General features: G+C 33.8%; 1 protein-coding gene across 4 annotated transcripts in view; it reads left to right on the top strand.

Moving 5' to 3' along the window:
* LOC125663614 (A disintegrin and metalloproteinase with thrombospondin motifs 16-like) overlaps positions 1-20,142 on the top strand; it is a 74,972-nt gene that overhangs the window by 22,510 nt on the left and 32,320 nt on the right. The window contains exon 1 of one of the 4 annotated variants that reach the window (XM_056152997.1): positions 470-1,180. The exons of the other annotated variants lie outside the window; for them this stretch is intronic. Within the exon in view, the coding sequence (XP_056008972.1) occupies positions 1,148-1,180 (33 nt within the window). The 5' untranslated portion in view covers positions 470-1,147. Of the gene's footprint in view, positions 1-469; positions 1,181-20,142 lie in introns of those variants that run through there. 4 annotated transcript variants of the gene reach the window in all.

Genomic DNA, 20,142 nt, shown 5'->3' with positions numbered 1-20,142 from the left:
AAATTGCATTATGAAATCTCTTATTACATACAGTCTGGTCGAGAGACCCTTTTTGCAGATATCTTTTTTTTTTTCCCTAAAAGAATAATAAATTGAACACTCTTGTCCTTTCTGATAAAAAAAAAAAAAAAGAAAGGCAGTGAACGAAAATCAAAGTGTTGGCAACACACTCGGGATATTGAGCATGATCTGAAATTGCAAGATCTGCATGTCTATATGCCTGCTCATGAACTTGCTTAGAGTGAAAGTTTAGCCAATAGCCATGTGGTTTACCTCTGGTACAGGTGAATAAAATCCAGGGATTTCAGAGAGCAATGTATTTTGTATCATACCTTCACTGGCCCTTTAATATATTTTTGACACTGTTATCAAATTTCTGCCTTGTAAGCTACCTGTTGTTAGGAGATTTCTGATTGGTTGACTGGTCCGGCAAACTTTTACTATAATGCACAGTTTATATGTAAAGTATGAAATTGTTACATTTTGGACTACTTACTGACAGTATTTTGTTGTTCACTCATTAAATCTTCTGATGGAGTTTTGATTGTCTGTGACATTTTATACGGAATTATTTTTTATTTCATTGAAGTGTTAATGATCTTTAGTTATAATTTATTCTCATAATGAAGAAGTCTCTTGCTTATGCACTTTTAAGTGCAAGGATGCTGATTTGATGAATGACTGGGGGAACTTGGAGCAGTTGTTTGAATGATACAGTGATAAAACAGTGAAAAAGATGTATTGGGAAACCCCATGTTATGACAGAGTCCATGAAATTTGAAGAAAGTTTTCAGAATTGCAGAGATTAAAAGTTGTCATTTTTTGAATGGATGAAAAATTCTAAGCTTAGCTTTGGCATGATATGATAAACATTAAGTGGATACATGCTCAGAAATAGATGAATGCCAGAAATTAAATGTAGCTAAACACTTCTGTACTGGCAAAATATATTGATATCATGAGCAATTAATTGTAATTTAAGGTTTGATATGAGAAACATTTTGCAAAGACTTAGTATTGAGAGGAAAACTGATAAAGAAAAGGATATGATAAACAGATCATAAGACACAGTGGTGAAAATGTGAAGAGAAGATGCTACAGATATTGTTTATATTATGAATGGATTATATGAAATCTGATTGAAACAATGATCATTGCAAGTGTGTGGAGAATCTGCTATGTAAGTACTACTTCATTCCATTCCATTTTCCAGTGTTAGATATTTCACTACCGTGCATTTTCAGTAGATAAAATTGCATGTTTTATGTGGTAGTCAAGTTGTTAAGAATCTCGTAAAATGTGCCACCTGATTTTAACGTTCTCTGAACCTTGTCAGATCTCTTTTAAGGATTTTAGATAAAAAGATTTAATTGTCCTGCATCACCAGTATTTGAAATAGATAACGCCAGTATGACAGACCTGGTTTGAATATGTTCATTAAATTTTGTGCAAGACATTGATAGAGTTGTGTATGTTTTCTCCACCTGATAAGACAAGATGCTTATCATCCTTTGATCCCTGTGGTCTCCAAATTTAAGGTATGATGGACAAATAATTCTGAAGGTAAATAGTACAATGTATTTTTAAGGTCAATGGGTTGTTAATTGGAATCTGGTCATTGATACCATTGATTCATGGACTTTTTACAGCAGAATTTGATTACCTTTACACAGAAGTTAATTGGTTTTCACAATTGTATTCAATTTTACTTTTTTTATGTGTAGTTTGTGTAACAATAAGTCTGATATCTTTTTGGGGGAATATATGATCTTAAACTTAAATTGGAGGTGACATGTGGGAATTAGTCCATATCTAGGCGTTCACTACCGGAATTTGGTACAACGTAGTCTGTATAGGCGTTCACTACCGGAATTTGGTACAACATAGTCTATATAGGCGTTCACTACCGGAATTAGGTACAACATAGTCTGTATAGGCGTTCACTATCGGAATTAGGTGCAGCATAGTCTGTATAGGCGTTCACTACCGGAATTAGGTACAACATAGTCTGTATAGGCGTTCACTACCGGAATTAGGTACAACATAGTCTGTATAGGCGTTCACTACCGGAATTGGGTGCAGTATGGAAGCTAGCACATCATACTGCACAACATTTTGACAATATATACAAATATGTCATATTGTGATAAATCATGTCATTGTATGCACAAATATGGAAGTTATGTGTTGCAGGCATGAAAATAGGTCACTACATGCACTTTAGATATTAACAGTTTCAGTGTTGTCTGGTACGTGTTATTTTTAATGTTAGTGTGGCTCACCTGAACCATTGGCCTCGCCATGGTATTCTGCATGGATGGTTATTGACCGACTTACATTTGTATACTTTTAGACTAGTGAAAGCACTCTTTAATTGTAAACACTATACCTATATCTCTGTTAGCTTTAACATGGGGTTCAAATCAGAGTTTGTTTTGCTGTAAGTAGAACTCTTTTATATATATATATATATATATATATATATATATATATATATATATATATATATATTATATTATTATCATTATTAGCAGAATTGTGCAAACTTAAGTATGGTTTGAGGAAAAAATTTATGAAAGATGGAAAATGATCATTGAATAAAATAATTTCGAAGCAGAAGAAGGAACCTCTTTTTAATGGGTGGGTGGGGAATGTTAAGATCAAAATTAGGATTCAGCTTTTAAAGCTTGTGTGTTCCAGTTTGTATATCTTTGGGTGGTAGTGGTTTTTGTTATCATATAAAGATGGCTTACTTGGGCAAGCATTGTGATCCAGTGAAATCTTGGTCACTGTTGTTTAACATAAAATTAGATTATTATGTTGTACAGAAATGTACTTTGGTCAAATGCACCCCCTGATAAAACTACGTAAGACAAATTTTCAATGCAATCTAAATAGTGGATTTATTTCTTAGAAAATAGCAAGCTTAATTCTGATATTGTAGATTAAATATCTTGCAAGTACTCAATTTAATGCTAACAGTAAAACACAGTTACAGTAAAAATGCCTATAACGAATTCACGCTTACAGCGAAATGATTTTCATTCCCTGTAGTTTTAAATCATTTTATGAACTTATTGGCTTTAAAATTAATTATGTTTATAGTGAATCAAAATAGTTAGACCCCAGCACTACCCTATAAAATAGCTAGTCCCCAGCACTATACCCTATAAAATAGCTATTCCCCAGCACTTCCCTATAAAATAGCTATTCCCCAGCACTACCGTATAAAATAGTTAGTCCCCAGCACTACCCTATAAAATAGCTATTCCACAGCACTTCCCTATAAAATAGCTATTCCCCAGCACTTCCCTATAAAATAGCTATTCCCCAGCACTACCGTATAAAATAGCTAGTTCCCAGCACTACCCTATAAAATAGCTAGTCCCCAGCACTACCGTATAAAATAGTTAGTCCCCAGCACTACCCTATAAAATAGCTATTCCACAGCACTTCCCTATAAAATAGCTATTCCCCAGCACTACCGTATAAAATAGCTAGTCCCCAGCACTATACCCTATAAAATAGCTATTCCCCAGCACTTCCCTATAAAATAGCTATTCCCCAGCACTACCCTATAAAATAGTTAGTCCCCAGCACTACCCTATAAAATAGCTATTCCCCAGCACTACCCTATAAAATAGCTAGTCCCCAGCACTATACCCTATAAAATAGCTAGTCTCTAGCACTACCCTATAAAATAGCTAGTCCCCGGCACTACCCTATAAAAGTGTTCTACTGTCTTTTGTTTAGTTTCAATTCACAAGAATGTAAAATCATGAGTCCTGTCATTGGAAGGACACTATAGAGTTTTTAATTTCCAGAGAGAGGCTTTGTGTTAATAACTCAAATAATTACCCTGTATAATGAGGAGTCTTCAGATTGTGGCATAATTTCCTACATCAGTAACATAATTATGCACATGTATAGGGAAATGCTTGTAGAACTTGTTAATGTTAAACATAACTCTGTGTATGTTGTAAAAGGATTAATGTGACAACACATGTGATATACACACTTGTTCAGTTAGGAGTATGGTTACATCAACCCGGCTAAAATGTCAATCAAAATATGTCGGAGGAAATCATATTATTTTCTCCCTCGTTTCTCTTTAAATGTAATCTTTAAAGAAACCAAAGCTGCCTGTTCCCTGCATGGTTTGATTCTGTTTCTAAACGTTTATTTAATGTTGTCTGCCTGAACAAGGTATCAGTGAGGGCAGCATTGATATATACGGCACCATGTAGTACCCGAGAGGGTAGCAATGTTTGTAGCTGTCTCATCTGTTGCCGCTGATTAGGGTCAACAGGATCAATTTTGAAAAAAAAAATCTCCTGTGTTTGAAGAGTTGGGCTGAGAGACAGTGAACACAGTAGTAATACTGTCTATACACAGAGAAAAGATATTGTCAATACACAATCTAATGCCCTGTCAGCTCCGTCAATAAAAGGGCCTGAAGTGCCCTCCATTGCAGAGGACTTAGGTAAACCATGGGACATTTAATGGGGGAATTATGTAGCTTATAAATTAAAAGGGTATTGCTAATATTAGGTAATTCAGTAAATATTGTTAGCAAGAAAATTTATTCATTGCAAGAGAGACGTGTATATATCAGACGCTGAGGTCATTTGAATTCATGTCCTCGATGTTACAGGACCTCATGGTGATGCTGAACTGTGTATTGGTATAGTGAACTTCAGTACCAGTATTATAGCCAATTAGTCTTAAGGTCATAGGACACCCAAGATTTTACATGCATCAAATGAAGTAGTATTTTGCTGTGGGTACGTGGGATTTTCTATTATCTAATCAAACAACAATTAATGTAAATCAGTCAATGATACATGAAATGCACCAATAAACAGATGTTCTTAAAGGATTTCAATTTTTGGGTAATAGTTTTCCATAGAATTTTCAAGTACAGATTTGTACGTGAATAATGCAAAAAAAAAGGTGGTTTCATAGGAAAATTTTGTGGTAAATATGGGTTTTTAACAATATTAAAACATTTACGAATATACATGTAGTTTTCAAAATTCTATAACAGACTTTTTTTGGGGGGGTATCTTATGTCCTTCAGGGAAGGAAATGAGCTGATCATCCAAATCCAGTACAAGCTTTTATCGCTGCAACAAAACTGAAAGCTCAAGTGAGTTTTTCTGTTCACCCATTGTTTGTCCGTCTGTTCGTCTGTCTGTAAACTTTTCACATTTCAACTTCTTCTCCCAGAACCACTTGGCCAATTTCAACCAAACTTAGCAAAAGGCATCCTTGAGTGAAGGGGATTCAAATTTCTTCAATTAAATTGCAACGCCATTCTCCAAGGGGAAATACTCATGAGAATGCAAAAAAGGAACCACTGGGCCAGAAAAGTTCAAATTTACCTGAAAGCTTCCTGATATAGTGCAGATTCAAGTTTCTTAAAACTATGGCCCCCAGGGGTAGGATGGGGCCACAATAGGGGATCAAAGTTTCACATGAAAGTATATAGGGAAAATCTTTAAAAAAAATTCTGAACAACCACTGGGCTAGAAAAGTTCAAATTTACATGAACAATGGCAGGGCCAAGGCAACTCAGCTGAGCAATGTTGCCCATGGGCCTCTTGTTTTATTGGGTTTTTTTTCTACTTTTACTATTTTTTCTTCTCTTGTTTCATGATTGTTTTCAATAGTATATATATCTTTATATATCTTTTTTCTATACATTTTATCTTGTATACATAATATATCTACATGTGTTTGATTCATTGTGACATTGATGTAAGGGAGAGGGCTAAAATAGGCTATGCCTGCTGCCTGATCCCATTCACTTATTTGTGAATGAAATATTGTTTAAACTAATTATCCCAATCCAGGTAACCGAAAAGGACTAGGTGCTATAACGACCATCTTTGATCCTGAAATTTCAATATTCTTTTCTTTAAAATTCAGTTACTTACATGTTGAAAAAAGTAAGAAACAAAAATGTTGATTTTTTTCTGTAGCTAATTCTATGCATGTATCATCCAAAACAAATGTATCATATTAAAATTGGATTCATCATGGTCAATGCATAGTGCACACATGTTCTGTAATCATAATGGTTGGACTTGTACCCAGATTTGGCCAGATGAATAAGAATAGAGGGAAATATATATGTGACAATTTATAATCTTAAATTTAAGAACAGAATCAGGGCTAAATTATACTATTAGCGATCTTAGTTCTTTATGTCTCATATTTTTCTGAAGAACATTATTTAAAACTCTAATTAATGCTACTATCTTGTTCTTTACTTAAAAACATGAATTATGCATTATGCTCACCCATGTAGAGTGAAAGAAATTGATAAACTTTTAAACTGAAGTAGTGGGTAGTCCAATAACTGTCAAGAATTGGATTTTGTGAGTTTTTCCTTTCACTGGCACTCCATCATGACCTCTTCATTACTGGATCATTGTCCAAACACACACATCGATTTTAAGGATCCCTGAAACAATGCACAGCCAGGCTGTGGCCAGGTGGTATTGTTTTATAGGGCAATTCCTTGGTGTGGTTTAGTCTCTTCGGAGTTTTATTTACATCTTCATGATTACAATGACTTAGACAACAATAAGGTTGCGTGCAGTGTTCCACAGTTTTGGCAACCTGTTGGAATTTGTTGGAGGTAAATTTCAAGGCTTTGTTTTTTCTTTGAAGGAAAAGTTTTTCTGTGATGAATGAAGTTTTGGATTTGCTTGTAAAGAATTATGAACTCGGCAGCAGTTATAGGTGCTCTTTTCTGTAATATCAGTAAAATATCGAAATGTATCAATGCTTGTAAACCAGTGGGAATGAATCGTGAATATGAACAAATTTCTTGCACAGCAGTGGTGGGAGATTGAAAATGAGAGTCATGGGACGGTTGGATGGGATTAAGAGAAACAAAATTTGTCATAAGACAATATGGGTACACATTGTCTGTGAATATTTGTTTTACGTTGTAAAAACATGGTCATCCAACCTGTTATTCGAGTTTCTTTGGCAATTTTAAGGCTATAGCTAGAAATGACAAATGATCTGAACACTTTTATTCCACAAAGACCAGGATGATATAGCTACAGGAAATGATTTAAAGGACTCCTCTCTCTGCTGAAATGATTTGAATTTTGGTATCTTGAGTGCATGTTTGGTGTAGATATATAAATGTTTTGAAAGTAATTAAAATGTTTTATCGCAAAGCTGTTTGACAAATTGAAAGAGATGTTTATATGTTTGTTTTACCAACTGCATGGCAGAGAGTTTTTGTTTTAGGGGGTCTGTTGAACCCGCTACTGGAGATATGAGGAATGATATATACGACACACAGTAAACATCTGTCAGATAATTAATTATTCATCCACACCTTCAGAATTTTAAAAATGCAAATTTTTTATGTTATGGACGAAAATTTTTGATTTTTAGAAAATTCATCTTTGGGAAATTCTGATGGTCCACCACCAGCTGTCGTGTAACTTTATGTCCTGCAAATTAACTGTCACCATTAGAGCTGAAAGTGAGGAATAATGTATCTAGACAAAGTAAAAAATAGAATTTTCTTACTTTTTAAATGCACATTATGAATCAGCCAGTCTTATAAAACAGAACACACGTGATGTTTTTGGGTGGCCTGTAACACGTCCATTAGGTATGGCATCTTTTATCTTTTGTAAAACATACCTGCCACCCATACTGCAGTAATGTCATGATTAAGATGCAGTTTGTATAATTGTAAATTAACTCCTTATATCTGATAATGCACAAATTTATTTTGACCCATGTCACAAATGAGATGCAGTCAGGAACCTGTGCCTGACAACAAAGCACACATTTACATGTATTTTTGGTAACGATCGAATGGTTGAAAGTGAAATTTTTCTTCAGGCTTGCGATATTTGAGACGAAACTATATGTTTTATAACTTTGGTGCCAAAAAAAAAAAAGATTTTAAAAACTAGGCTATTAGATTTATGTTAAGTTAATCAATCATATCTTGTGGCTTCCAACTTTGAACAGTAAAAAATCTAATGTCTCAGATAACCTTTGCACATGACCCCATTATGTCTTCATTAAATTGAGTGCATTTTATTATGTGCAATTAGCAAAGTTTGCAGTTGACATGAGCAGTTTTAATGCATGCAAGATAAGTTAACAAAGTTATCTTAGCAGTCTCCATAGTGGGGGATTCCCACAAGGGGCCTAAATAGCTAGCACATACCCTGCAATGTGTTGTGCTTGTAGATCATGAGTTGATATTTAGTATATTTCTTACTAATAGACTGTATAATTTATGACATCATAATTTGTGACATCAAGCAACACTCTATAGACATTATAATCTGGACATCACAATTTGTGACATCATGCAGCATTCTTTAGACATTATAATCTAGACATCACAATTTGTGACATCAAGCAGTGTACTACAGACATTATGTAACATATTTCTCTCAGTCTCCTTTATATTGCTGTTTAGCATATAAAGTTCATATTTCTGAATAAAGTCTGAGAATGCATGTCTCGATCCATCCGTAACCTTTCACAGTTCAATATGAAAGAGTCCAAGAAAAAGTCTTTAGATATAGAGTTTTCATCACTCACTAAAGCCACATGCCTCTACTCCCTTCCAATGGATTCTGGGGTTTTCAACAGTCTCGTTGAAAGTCAACATTTCACAAATTCTATGGTCGTTATAATGATCTAGTTTGCCAATACAACCTGTCATTGGGTCAGATTATGCTGTCTGACACGTTTCAAACCAATTGTCGGGTATTCTTTACACACAGATTTTGAATACAGGTCACTCTGTTTACCTCATTGAGATATAGGGCTCACAGTGGGTGTGACCAGTTGACAGAGGATGCTTACTCCTCCTAGGTACCTGATCCCACCTCTGATGTGTCCAGGGGTCCATATTTGCCCAACTCTTAATTTTGTATTCCTTATAGGAGTTATAAGATTGATCACTGTTTGTTATCCTCATCTTTTCATATAAATTTTTGGAATTGGTTCAAAAATAATGACAAGGTCAAATCCTTAGTTGGCTTTAATTTTGACATTTTTTTCAAAAGCAACACGCATATTTCAAATGTCCATGCCACTGAAAATGGTATTTATAAATTCTAAATTGGAATGGTCAAGTGAGATAAGACATTTGGTGATATTTTAGAAAGGCAACCCACTTCCAAAACCTACATTATGTAAATTCACTCCTAAATTGTTTTTCTATATTCAAGTATTGGCTGAAGTATAATCTATTACCACACTCGTAAATGTTAAAGCAGTAATTATCCAGTAGAATAAAAACCTACCCTTAAAATCAGACAAGCAATAAAACCTAAACATGTCAGTATGACATGAATGCCCTCACTAATAACATTCAAGTTTGAAATATTTGAAAGTCCAAGGATGTGAAAATAGCACTGGGTGCAAATGAAACAAAAATAGAAAATAATATTGGTGCTTTGTTTTCTTGAATCAGTTGTAAAGAGAATTGAATCAAATGAATTTTTAAGGACAATAAAGTGCTAGGTGGACCTTGTCGTGAATTCATTAAGATGTTTTAGTTACTTAATTTTAATATAAAGAAGTGAAAACTGATCTGTAAGTTATTATCATAAAGGTATATTTACATTAAAAATCTGCTTATCATTTAAAATAACATCAGAAAAAAGTCCAGAAAACAGTGGATTTTTTTAATTTTTCAAAGTTTAAGGGCTATAACTTTAGTAAAAATAGGTCAAGTGACATGAAACTCAAGCTTAACAATGTGATGATCCAGAAAATCAGATAACACACAGCGATTTGAACAGTATCAAAACATGGATTATTGATGGGTATATAATAAAAAGGATTGTCGCTCAGGTGAGCTAAAAAGTGCTCCACTGCCAGTCTGGGGGTCATGGTTTAGAACTGTCAAAGATGTCAGAAGTAGACATGCATTTACTCTTATCATTGTGCACAGTCTCCGGGTTTTAAAACCTTTTCAAAGATGCTTTGACAATATCACCAATATATTACAGGGGATTCATTTCAAATTACTTTAATTCAGGTTGTGAAATAAAAACATGAAAATATCTTATTGTGAAGTGGTGCTTTTATGCAGTGCATAATGTATATGAAATCTCGCAGCCAGGTTTGGATTACCTGGTACAAATATATTATTACCTCATGCAATATATTGGTTTCTGCAGACAGGAAGTTAGGTCATCATTACAAATCAGCACTTGATCGAGATAAGATACATGCATGCTCAAAGCATATTGCTTTCTTTATTGGGTATTCCTGTGAAAATACTTGTGAAGTATTTATCCTAGTTCACACCATATTATCAGAAGGAGTGGGGGGAAAACTTATATTAAACAAAGGATTATGTGCAGTAGGGCTATTTTCTGCCCCTAAATTACATTTTGAGATAAAACTGTTTAAAACTTAGAAATACCATCTTGTTTCTAAACAGGGAAAATGAAATCCTATTTTAGCTACTATTTGGTACTGAAGCCATGAAAATGACATAATTTCATGTTTTAATATTCAACATAAATATGATATAATGTATATGTCAGGTTGTTTGGTTGCTTAATTAACGATATCAATGAAATTAATGTATGTGAAAATGTTCCTGTACTCATTTCTAGAGGAACATGTGGATAAAAAATTGGAGTTTTGGTTGTATTTGAAATAAATTGTTAAAAAAAAAAAAAAGTTGATTTTTGTGATGTTACAAAAACAGTAATACACAAATACCATTGTAATGTTGTCAGTATGGAGCACCAAATTAACATAAACTCAAGTAATTGAAGATATCTTTAATTATTTAAAGATATCATCAATTCAATTACTGCTCTCATCAGTTGAATTAATGCTCACATCAAATCAATTAATGGTATTATCAAATGAATTAATGCACACTTCATTTCAATTGTTGCTTAAGTTACATCAATTCAATTAATGCACACATTAATTCAATTAATGAGAGCAATAATTGATTTCATGCACACATCAATTCAATAACGCAGCGGTGGTCTAGAGGTTAGAGCGTTTGCTCCGCATGCAGAAGGCCAGGATTCGAATCCTGGCTGCGACAGACCTAAGCTGTTAAAACAGGTAGTGACAGTTCCATCGCCAAACGCTCGGCATCAGGTGTGAATGTCACGGGTCCTCGGAGATGACCTTTAAAATGGATGTCCCGTGTCACAGTAGATGTGGCACGCTAAAGAACCCTCACTGCTCAATGGCCGTAAGCCCCGAGCAAATAAGGCCTAAATTTGAAGTCCTTCACCGATCTTGGTGACGTCTCCATATGAGTGAAAATTCTCGAGAGAGAGACGTTAAACAAGATACAATCAATCAATCAATTCAATTATTGCTCTCATCAATTGAATTGATGAGAGCATCAATGTGATGGTAATATTGCTCACAAAAATTTATTTAGAGCTTGGTATAAATAGTTTGATTACCTCTTTAATTCAATTGAAGATATCTTTTATTATTTACCACATGTTTGATTTTATTTGAAATAAATTAATTAAATTTCAATTACTAGTAAAGAGATATTGTGGATATAATGTTGAATTGAAGATATCTTTAATTATATAGTTGCTCTCTCTGAAAGAAATATTGCTGTCTTCAAATGAATTAATGATAACATTAATTCAATTGAAGAGAGCAATAATTGTGTGCATTAATTGAATTGATGTGCACATCAATTGGATTATTGCTCTCTTCAATTGAATTTTAGTGCACATCAATTCAATTGTTGATATCATCTATTCATTTAATGGGAGCAACAATTGAATTATAGCGCTCATCAATTCAGCAGAATAATTAATGCTAGCTGTCATCAATTCAATTAATGCGTGCAACAATTCAGAATTGGAATATATCAATAATTGTATGAATGAAGAGATCATTAATCGAATTGTTGCGTGCATCAAATGAATTGATGATATCTTCAAATAATTAAAGATATTTATTATTATTATAAGTTTAGGTTAATTTGTGCTCCATATGTCAATGCTTGTATATTTTCAACTGTGATTGCTTGGTTAACATATACTCGGGTATTAGGGTAAGTTTATTATAGATTGTTTATTTGAGTTAATCATTTTAAATTTTAATGTTCTTAGTGGCATATATATTAGTAGAGTTCCAAATAAACTCCTGTAGTTACACGATGGCAGGATCAACAAAATTACAATGGTCAACCAAAATGGTGAAATATTGACTCATAAAATCTTGAAACCCAAAGCTAAGATATATTGCATACTCTAACTTGGTCATTCTGAAAAAAAAATTGTTTTATGATGTCAATCCCAGCAGTCAAAACTTACTCTCTTTCAATTCATTTGAAAAACAAGATTATGAGCTGGTGAGACGATTGGTGTCTCGTCATGGTTTTAATTGATAGATTATTTTAAGGGATTCCTTGTCTGTTATTCATAGTTGGTATTAAGAGATCCGAATTTCTGCTATGCAATTTTCGATCACTGGATATGATTACATTCAGATGACCGTCTGTTTTCACGGTGTTGTGGCTATAGTTTCATAGGGGTATTTGGTCAGTCAGTACAAATATGCAGGCTTGGTACCGATCATCCCCTCAGAAGAAAAGATTGTTTCTCTCCTTTCCCATTCATAATTTTATTGCAAGAAGAAATATTTGTAAGACTGAATATAATTCTAATAAGATTATAAAGTTACTCGTCTAGTGTTTCACATGGATAAATACGTATGGTATTTGCCTAGTAGTGATTTTCAAATTTAGTTTTAGGGGTTCTTTAATCCACAGAAGAAACTTGTGACCTAAAAAAGTACTGTGAAAAATCAATAATACAAGTACTAGTGTAGAATATAGGTGTGATTGTGATTAGAGAGGCAGAAAGGGGCTACGAATTGATTACAGCCAAAATTAACGGCTTGATTAACTTCAATCTCTCATGATAATAAGATTACAACTACCAGTATTATAAAGTACCTGTTCAATCCAGTCCATTTAACTCGATTGAAATACAAGGAAATAAAGAAATTAGAAAAAAAAGTATCAGTTGTATTTAGTGTTATATACTTGAAAACTATCAACAATTTTTCTTTTCAAAATCAATTACTTCTCAACATTTGACAAATGATGTACATATGCCATTTTATTTTTTTTATGCCTTCAAAACAAAAAAGTCATAGATACCAAGAAGCATATTAAAATTTATTGAAAGGAAACATATGTTTCTGACAATTGTAACGTATTGCTCAGGAGTCGCTGCAGGGAGACCTTCTGCTAAGTCAATTTTTTTTAATGACAGACCTTCCATAAACTTCATTTACCTTTTCTTTTCTGTCGCGAAAAGACGATATGAAAAGTGATAGAAATCTGTTAACCATCTTCGTGTTCTCTCTTGACCAGTCCCTAAAACATGAATGCCAGTGTCCACGTTCTGAGTGTTCCTTGGCTGTTGACACTTTTAATGACAGGGTAGTCAATATCTGTCAGATGAGGGCGGGGGAAAACTGACTCGGTCAGGAGACTTTTACCCCCAGTCTTTTGTTCCTGGCCTGGAAGAGAAGTATTATCATGGCCACTTAATGAAACTAAGCTCTAAGCTTTGAATGGACCGTGGCCATTCATGATTTCTGATACCTCTATTGGACATTTCAGGACAAAGTTAATGTGAGAGTATGTGGATTTGGGGTTTATTTGATGTGAAACCATCTCCTCCCTATTTTCTCTAAATGTATATAAAGTCTTTCTGTAAACAGTAAACAACTACATAAGATATCAGAATTAATGACATCATCTGTTTAAATGAAGTTGCTTTAAGAGCAAAGAATTCTGTGGAATTCAGGTAGAGCAATTGCTACAGCCAACTGGAAGAGAATTATCAAACAAATGTGGATGCACTTAACCTTTTGTGAATGCAAACTTTTACAATGAATACATATACCAATCAAATCACCTTTAATTTCATAGCAGATCTTTGAATTTGAAACAAAAATATCTTTGTTTCTATATACCCAAAGATGTAGATTTCCCAATGTAAAAATTTAGATATGTATATGTAAGTAAATTTTGATAAGTCACCATGCACCACATTAAAATGTCTGTCAAACCTTTTAACCATCTGGGTACATCGTGTGTCAACTTTGTTGAAGAGGGATGAAGGTTGGTCACCTGTAACATTAGGAAAACATCAATCTAAACTGATTAAGGGATTTTCACCAAACTTTGTATGAAGATGTTTGTTATGAAAATAATGATTTCACAGGTGTCTGTGTGTCGTTTGCATTAAATTCCACTACGGAGACTGATTTATTGTGGTAGATAATTACTTATATTTTATGGTGGTATTGTCATCACTCTCAGTTCATGAAATCCGATATTTTTTAATGCACTCGTAGGTTGATGTGCCCATTCATTTTGTTTCAATAACCGCTGATGAATTTTTTAGAAAGGAAAACACAATAGATAAATTATTTTGCAAGTTAGCTGTGATGAAAACGTGGTAAAAATAATAAGACTGGCCACAAAAAGCAAAAAAAAAAAAAAAAAATGAAAAGAGAACATATTTCATTCAGAGTAATATGAAAACCACAAATTATAAAGAAGTTTTAATATGATTAATGTGCAATAATTTGATCTACTCATTGATGAAATTGAGATAAGACCATTGTTATAGGTATAGAATTTCATAGGCCATCTTTTGAGCACCAATACCAATTTAAGACATGGTATAAATGGTGTTAGAAATTGTCAATGGTCGACATACAATTTTTTTGTTTCCCCAGTGTAATAAGTACCAGATATTGTATGGCCAGCTTTGACATATTGATGGTAAGTTGTTTTTAGATATTGGAAATATTACATAATGATGTTTTTTACGTCTCCTGGGAATTTTCTCCTTTGAAAGCTAGGAGACTCATGCATTTAGCGGGTATGTATATACATTAAAAATTAGGTTTCACATTAAACTTTGCAAGGAACATGTTTACCATACTTCCTTTAAATACAATGTAGTTGTAAAAACAATGCTGTGATTATTTAAATACATTTTATTTCATAGGGTAGAGAACAAAAAACATGCAATCTACTCGTACATGCTCAGAACTTTTGCATTTACCTTTTATGATTACTCGTACATGCTCAGAACTTTTGCATTTACCTTTTATGATTACTAGTCCATCTAAGGTGATTTATAAATAGTTGGACAACCATTTCCTGTTGCCAATCATTTATATTTTTATTTTCAATGTATGAATGGAGATGTAGGTGAAATCTCCATCCCTGGGGTTCAGAGGTAGATCAGTCCCATTGGGATGACACATGTCAGAACAGATAGATTAATAGTGACTGCTACAACTTGTTTGTCACAGAGGTGTTCAGATGAAAGAGGATTCCGATTGTTTGACCACACTAGTGATCATGGTTCCAGGTGAAGACACCACAGACTGAGAACTTTTATGAAATAAGACAATACAAAACTTGTTTCCTGTTTTAACAGTTTTTAAACTGCACCTTTTAACATCACAATTATCTGTTTTCCATTGAGTGGATTTAGCAGTTACATGATAATTATATAGATCATATCAAATACAATGCTTCTTCCAGATACTGAAAACATGTTATTTGTTATGACCAGTTTCTTCAAAAGTGGTTCTATGCATCATGATAAGGTGTGCTGTTATTTGAGTGCATGTACACTGCAGGGATGGGAAATAATGGTTCTATGCATCATGATAAGGTGTGCTGTTATTTGAGTGTACACTGCAGGGATGGGAAATAACGGTTCTGTGCATCATGATAAGGTGTAAGTGTTATTTGGGTGTACACTATAAGTATGGCAGGGATGGGAAATAATGGTTATGTGCATCATGATAAGGTGTGCTGTTATTTGGGTGTACACTATAAGTATGGCAGGGATGGGAAATCATGGTTTTACGTTGGAAGGAGTCAGAAGAACTGCCAGGTGAGCCTGACTTACGGTTGGATTACATTCACCTTTCTGTCATCAATAGTAAAACAACGGATTTTGAAAACAATCTGAGGAAGAAAAATATAAAGTGACCAGTGGTGCTCAAGTTTATAGGAAAAATGAGCTTGTATCCTCTTAGCATACATTACAGATCTGCCACAATACACTCAACTTGTGTGGTCAACCACACTTTTTGGATTGTGTCATGAAAAAGATATGTTGCTGTACGTATTTCTGTGAAAAATGTAAATACACTGACTAACACAGACCCACATTTTCGTAGAGGAAAAATTACCTATATAATACTTGGACTCAGTTGTCCTGTCAGGCGTTGAACTTAATTAACCAAAAGAAATAACTTTTCTATTACAGTTTATACCTTCAGGAGCATTATGAATAAATTGTTGAGATGTAGGGGGTAATTGTTTGGACAACAAATGTCATCATTGGTTATTGCAGTACTGTGAAAAACATCACAAAATATACACCTTAATGCCAATCAGAATTAGGCTCTTAAACAAACCTAATGTGTAGCTGGAAATAGATTTTATCCATGATATTGCCAAATTGCTGGGTTTTTTTTTATCATGGTGAATTTTCAGTGTTATACTGTGAATTTATGATAATTTTCTGTTGATTAAGTTTTATTAAAGCAAAGTTGAAATAAAATAGTAAATATGCTGGACCTTAAATTAAATATTAGGTGAAACAAATAAACACCCCCCCCCCCCCTCTAGCTTGCTGGAATTCATTGATGAGACAGACATTGAAGACACTTCATACAGGTTGATGTCGGCCAACTGACCGGAGTGTGGACTTGGATTGACCTCTGCTGAGGACAAAGTTAAAATGTCCTTCTCTGGCCAAATAACAATGTTTACTCTACCAAAATAGAGGGCCTCTTATGCCAATACCTGTATTCTTTTGATGACAGACATTAATTCTAAGCAAAAAATCTTTTTCTGGATAAAAATTTATACTTCGTGATCAGGTAGCTCAGACTTGTATTCACATGACCAGAAAGTAGGTTGCCCATAATTTAAAAAATTGTTTAGTAAAACAAGTTAATGATTAATGGATGGAGCACTATAATCCAGATGCATTATTGCATTTGATATTACAGAACAAGGTATTAAATTGTGTATAAAGCAAATAAAACAATCCCATTTTTCTGTGATTTCAATCAGATAATTTTTTTTTAACATTTTTTTTTTATATATAATGCATGTTTCAAAATAGCTAGTGCTTTAAATTAATTCTGATCACTATCCATTGGTTCTTGTAAAACATTTTTTGTAGGGTGAAAACTGGTATTTTTACAATTGAAGGTATAAGGTAATACTTTTGAAGGTTTATTTATCTAATAGGTTTCAGCTCACCTAAGCCATGGGCTCAAGTGAGCTTTTGTGATAAAACTGTGTCCATCATCTGTCATCGTTAACTTTCACACATTCGACTTCTGTAGAACTCTGTGGCCAATGTCAACCCATTTTGGTATTCTTGGATTATGTTTGTTTTAAAGGATTTAAGCTTGTTCAAATTAAAGGGGAGATAATGGAGATAGGATGGGGACATGTTTTTTAAAAATTTGAAGACCCAAAGAACTAGAGAAGTCAAATTTTTAACACAAAAATACCCTTATGCCGTGCACTATATTCAACTTTGTTCAAACAACCATCATGAACCTTAGGGCCAGAAAGGGGCCACAAAAAAGATTCAAAGTTTTACATAGAAATCCAAAGAAAATCTTTGAAATCTTTTTAAGAATGACACAGTACAAAGTGTTGAATCAATATGAAAGCATTATGCAATTTATAGATTTAAAAGTTTGTTCACTCTCTGACTGTGGCTGGAATAGAAGTTTAGATCAAGTTTTACACGGGAATGTGCATAGGATTAATTGGTCAAATTAAGTATCAAATTAAAAAGTAGTGTAACTTCCAAGTTTTGTCCAAACCATAACTCCAAGGGCCACAATGGGATTAAAAAGTTTTTACACTTCTATTGCTCAAAACTTTTTTCTCTGTACAGGTGAGCTTTCTGGCCCATGACATAGTTAACAGGACATCGAAAGTTGTTTTTATTCTCTGTATTGATGTGATGTGAAATTATTGTTCTATCCGAGTTCTTTAAACATGCATCCTCCATTAAAACAAACATAAGCTGTAGGTTAATGCCCCCTTGTGCAGCTCAAGCCCATTCTGCAAGAGCTGTTCTATTTGACACCCTAAATATGTTGCTAAATAAATTCCTCTGATAAACAAAAACACTGGCACGTGGCAGGCTAGACATCAGCTGGTTTAGGTGACAGGGAGGGGGTGCTGATGTTTGCTGCAACCTATGTCTTAGAAATTAGGAACCTGGATTTTTATTATCACAGTGCAGTAAGCTCTGAGCTGCCACAGTCACTGAAACAAGCTCATCTCAAATGAGGCCCACACATATTGTATATGTATGTCACTGATGACCATTTCTTTTACCAGGAATGAAATCAAACATACTGTCACTTTGGGAAATTGACTTTTTAAGTACTCGCTGATATTGTGCATAAATATCTATAGCTAATATACTGTACATGGTGCAGATAGCCTTCAATCAATGAGAAGCTGAAGTTGCCTACTTTCTTGAGGAAGCAAACATTTTCTTTCTATATAGAATTATGATCGTTGAATAGTAGATCACACACTGTAGAATGAAAGTTCAAATTCTGTTATAAGTATAGAAATCCATATGACTTCCATATATAGTCATTGAATAACTGTGAGACAGCAATCACTTATCTCATGTTAAAAAGTCCTCTGTATTTTTGTTTCTTGCTCTAATTGAACTAAGGAAGTACATGCCAGCTTCAGTGTTTTATGAAATTAACAGATGCACTGTAATTGTATTTAGTTAATTTTCTATAATTTTTTTCATCATGTATCTCCCTTGTGGCCTAACATATGTTTTGTTTAAAAAAAAAAAGTACATTTCCAGGATGTGTAGTAATAACCTAATTTTTAGTATTAATGAAATTTGGAAGTGGTTTAACGACTTGTGTGTCTTCATCCATCTGTGAGATGTAAAGAAAATCATATTTTACAAGTTTGATATATAGTTCCTAGTTACAAACACATTTATTGCGGAAATGACTTGATCTTTTTACACTTAGCTTAGGGAAAGTGAATTGCTCTCTTCATATGGAGAGTGAATAAACAAAGGTACACATATATTCTTTGTGACGTTTTAATGTGTTTGGGGGAGGAAGATGAAGCATAAATTTGATACTTGAATCATTCAGGCGTTTATATGAACTTTATGTTAGAATATTTTAAGTGAGAACATTTTTTAAGTATCTGCTGATCACGATACTATTCTGCATATTTAAAAGTGTGAAAAACAAAGTTTAAGAATCGGGGAACTTTGAAATGTGCTGTTAGTCAAGTAGTTAGTTGATTTCCTTGATTTTGAGAAATAAATATTTTATGTACCGGGCCCTTCACCATTTCACCCCGAAGAACACATGGAGAGGGTGTGTTTAGATTAACCTTGTCCACATGTCTGTCATAATTCATACAGGGAAACGTGCTCCTAAAACAATGAGTTCTTTAAGAGCTTATAGAAAGATGATACACAAAGATCCAGAGAGACTGTGCAGAAAAGGCAGTTCTAGATGTTAAAAATCAGTAATTAGTAGAATTGTTACTGGCTGTGTTAGACATATACCAAAGCAAATTCCTGTTCCATATGGGCATGGTCCTGCGTGGTTGTGAAAAAATATGACATTGAAGAAAAGTGAATGTCTTCCCTGATCCCAGGTAAATACTAACCTGAAATCTTCAAAGGAAAACAGCAAAGATAAATTGTTTTTTCATTTTAACAAGATTATGCATTTGGAATCGGAAAGGTCAATTTGTCTGTCTTATACCTTTATAATCCAGCATAGATAGAGAGAAGTGGGGCGGTGCCCCCAATTAAAGTGCAGGGTATCAGAGGTTAACAATATTGGTTTAGTGTGGGGGTCAGGTTAAGGCAAGGGGGATCATGACCATCAGGGGGCACTCTCAAGAGAGCATTATGGGATTGAACTCAACAATCGTGTGTATTATTTAGAATATTGAAATTTGATGTATAACCTTTGAGGATGTTTGGAATTTAATTAAAAGTTTAGAAGGAATTTGGCCAGTTTGTGCCAGTATTGATT

The sequence above is a fragment of the Ostrea edulis genome, chromosome 1 (genome assembly GCF_947568905.1).
Source record: "Ostrea edulis chromosome 1, xbOstEdul1.1, whole genome shotgun sequence".
NCBI classification, from domain to species: Eukaryota; Metazoa; Mollusca; class Bivalvia; order Ostreida; family Ostreidae; genus Ostrea; species Ostrea edulis.
The sequence above is the reverse complement of the archived record's forward strand: the minus strand, read 5'-3'. Positions and strand labels throughout refer to the sequence as shown.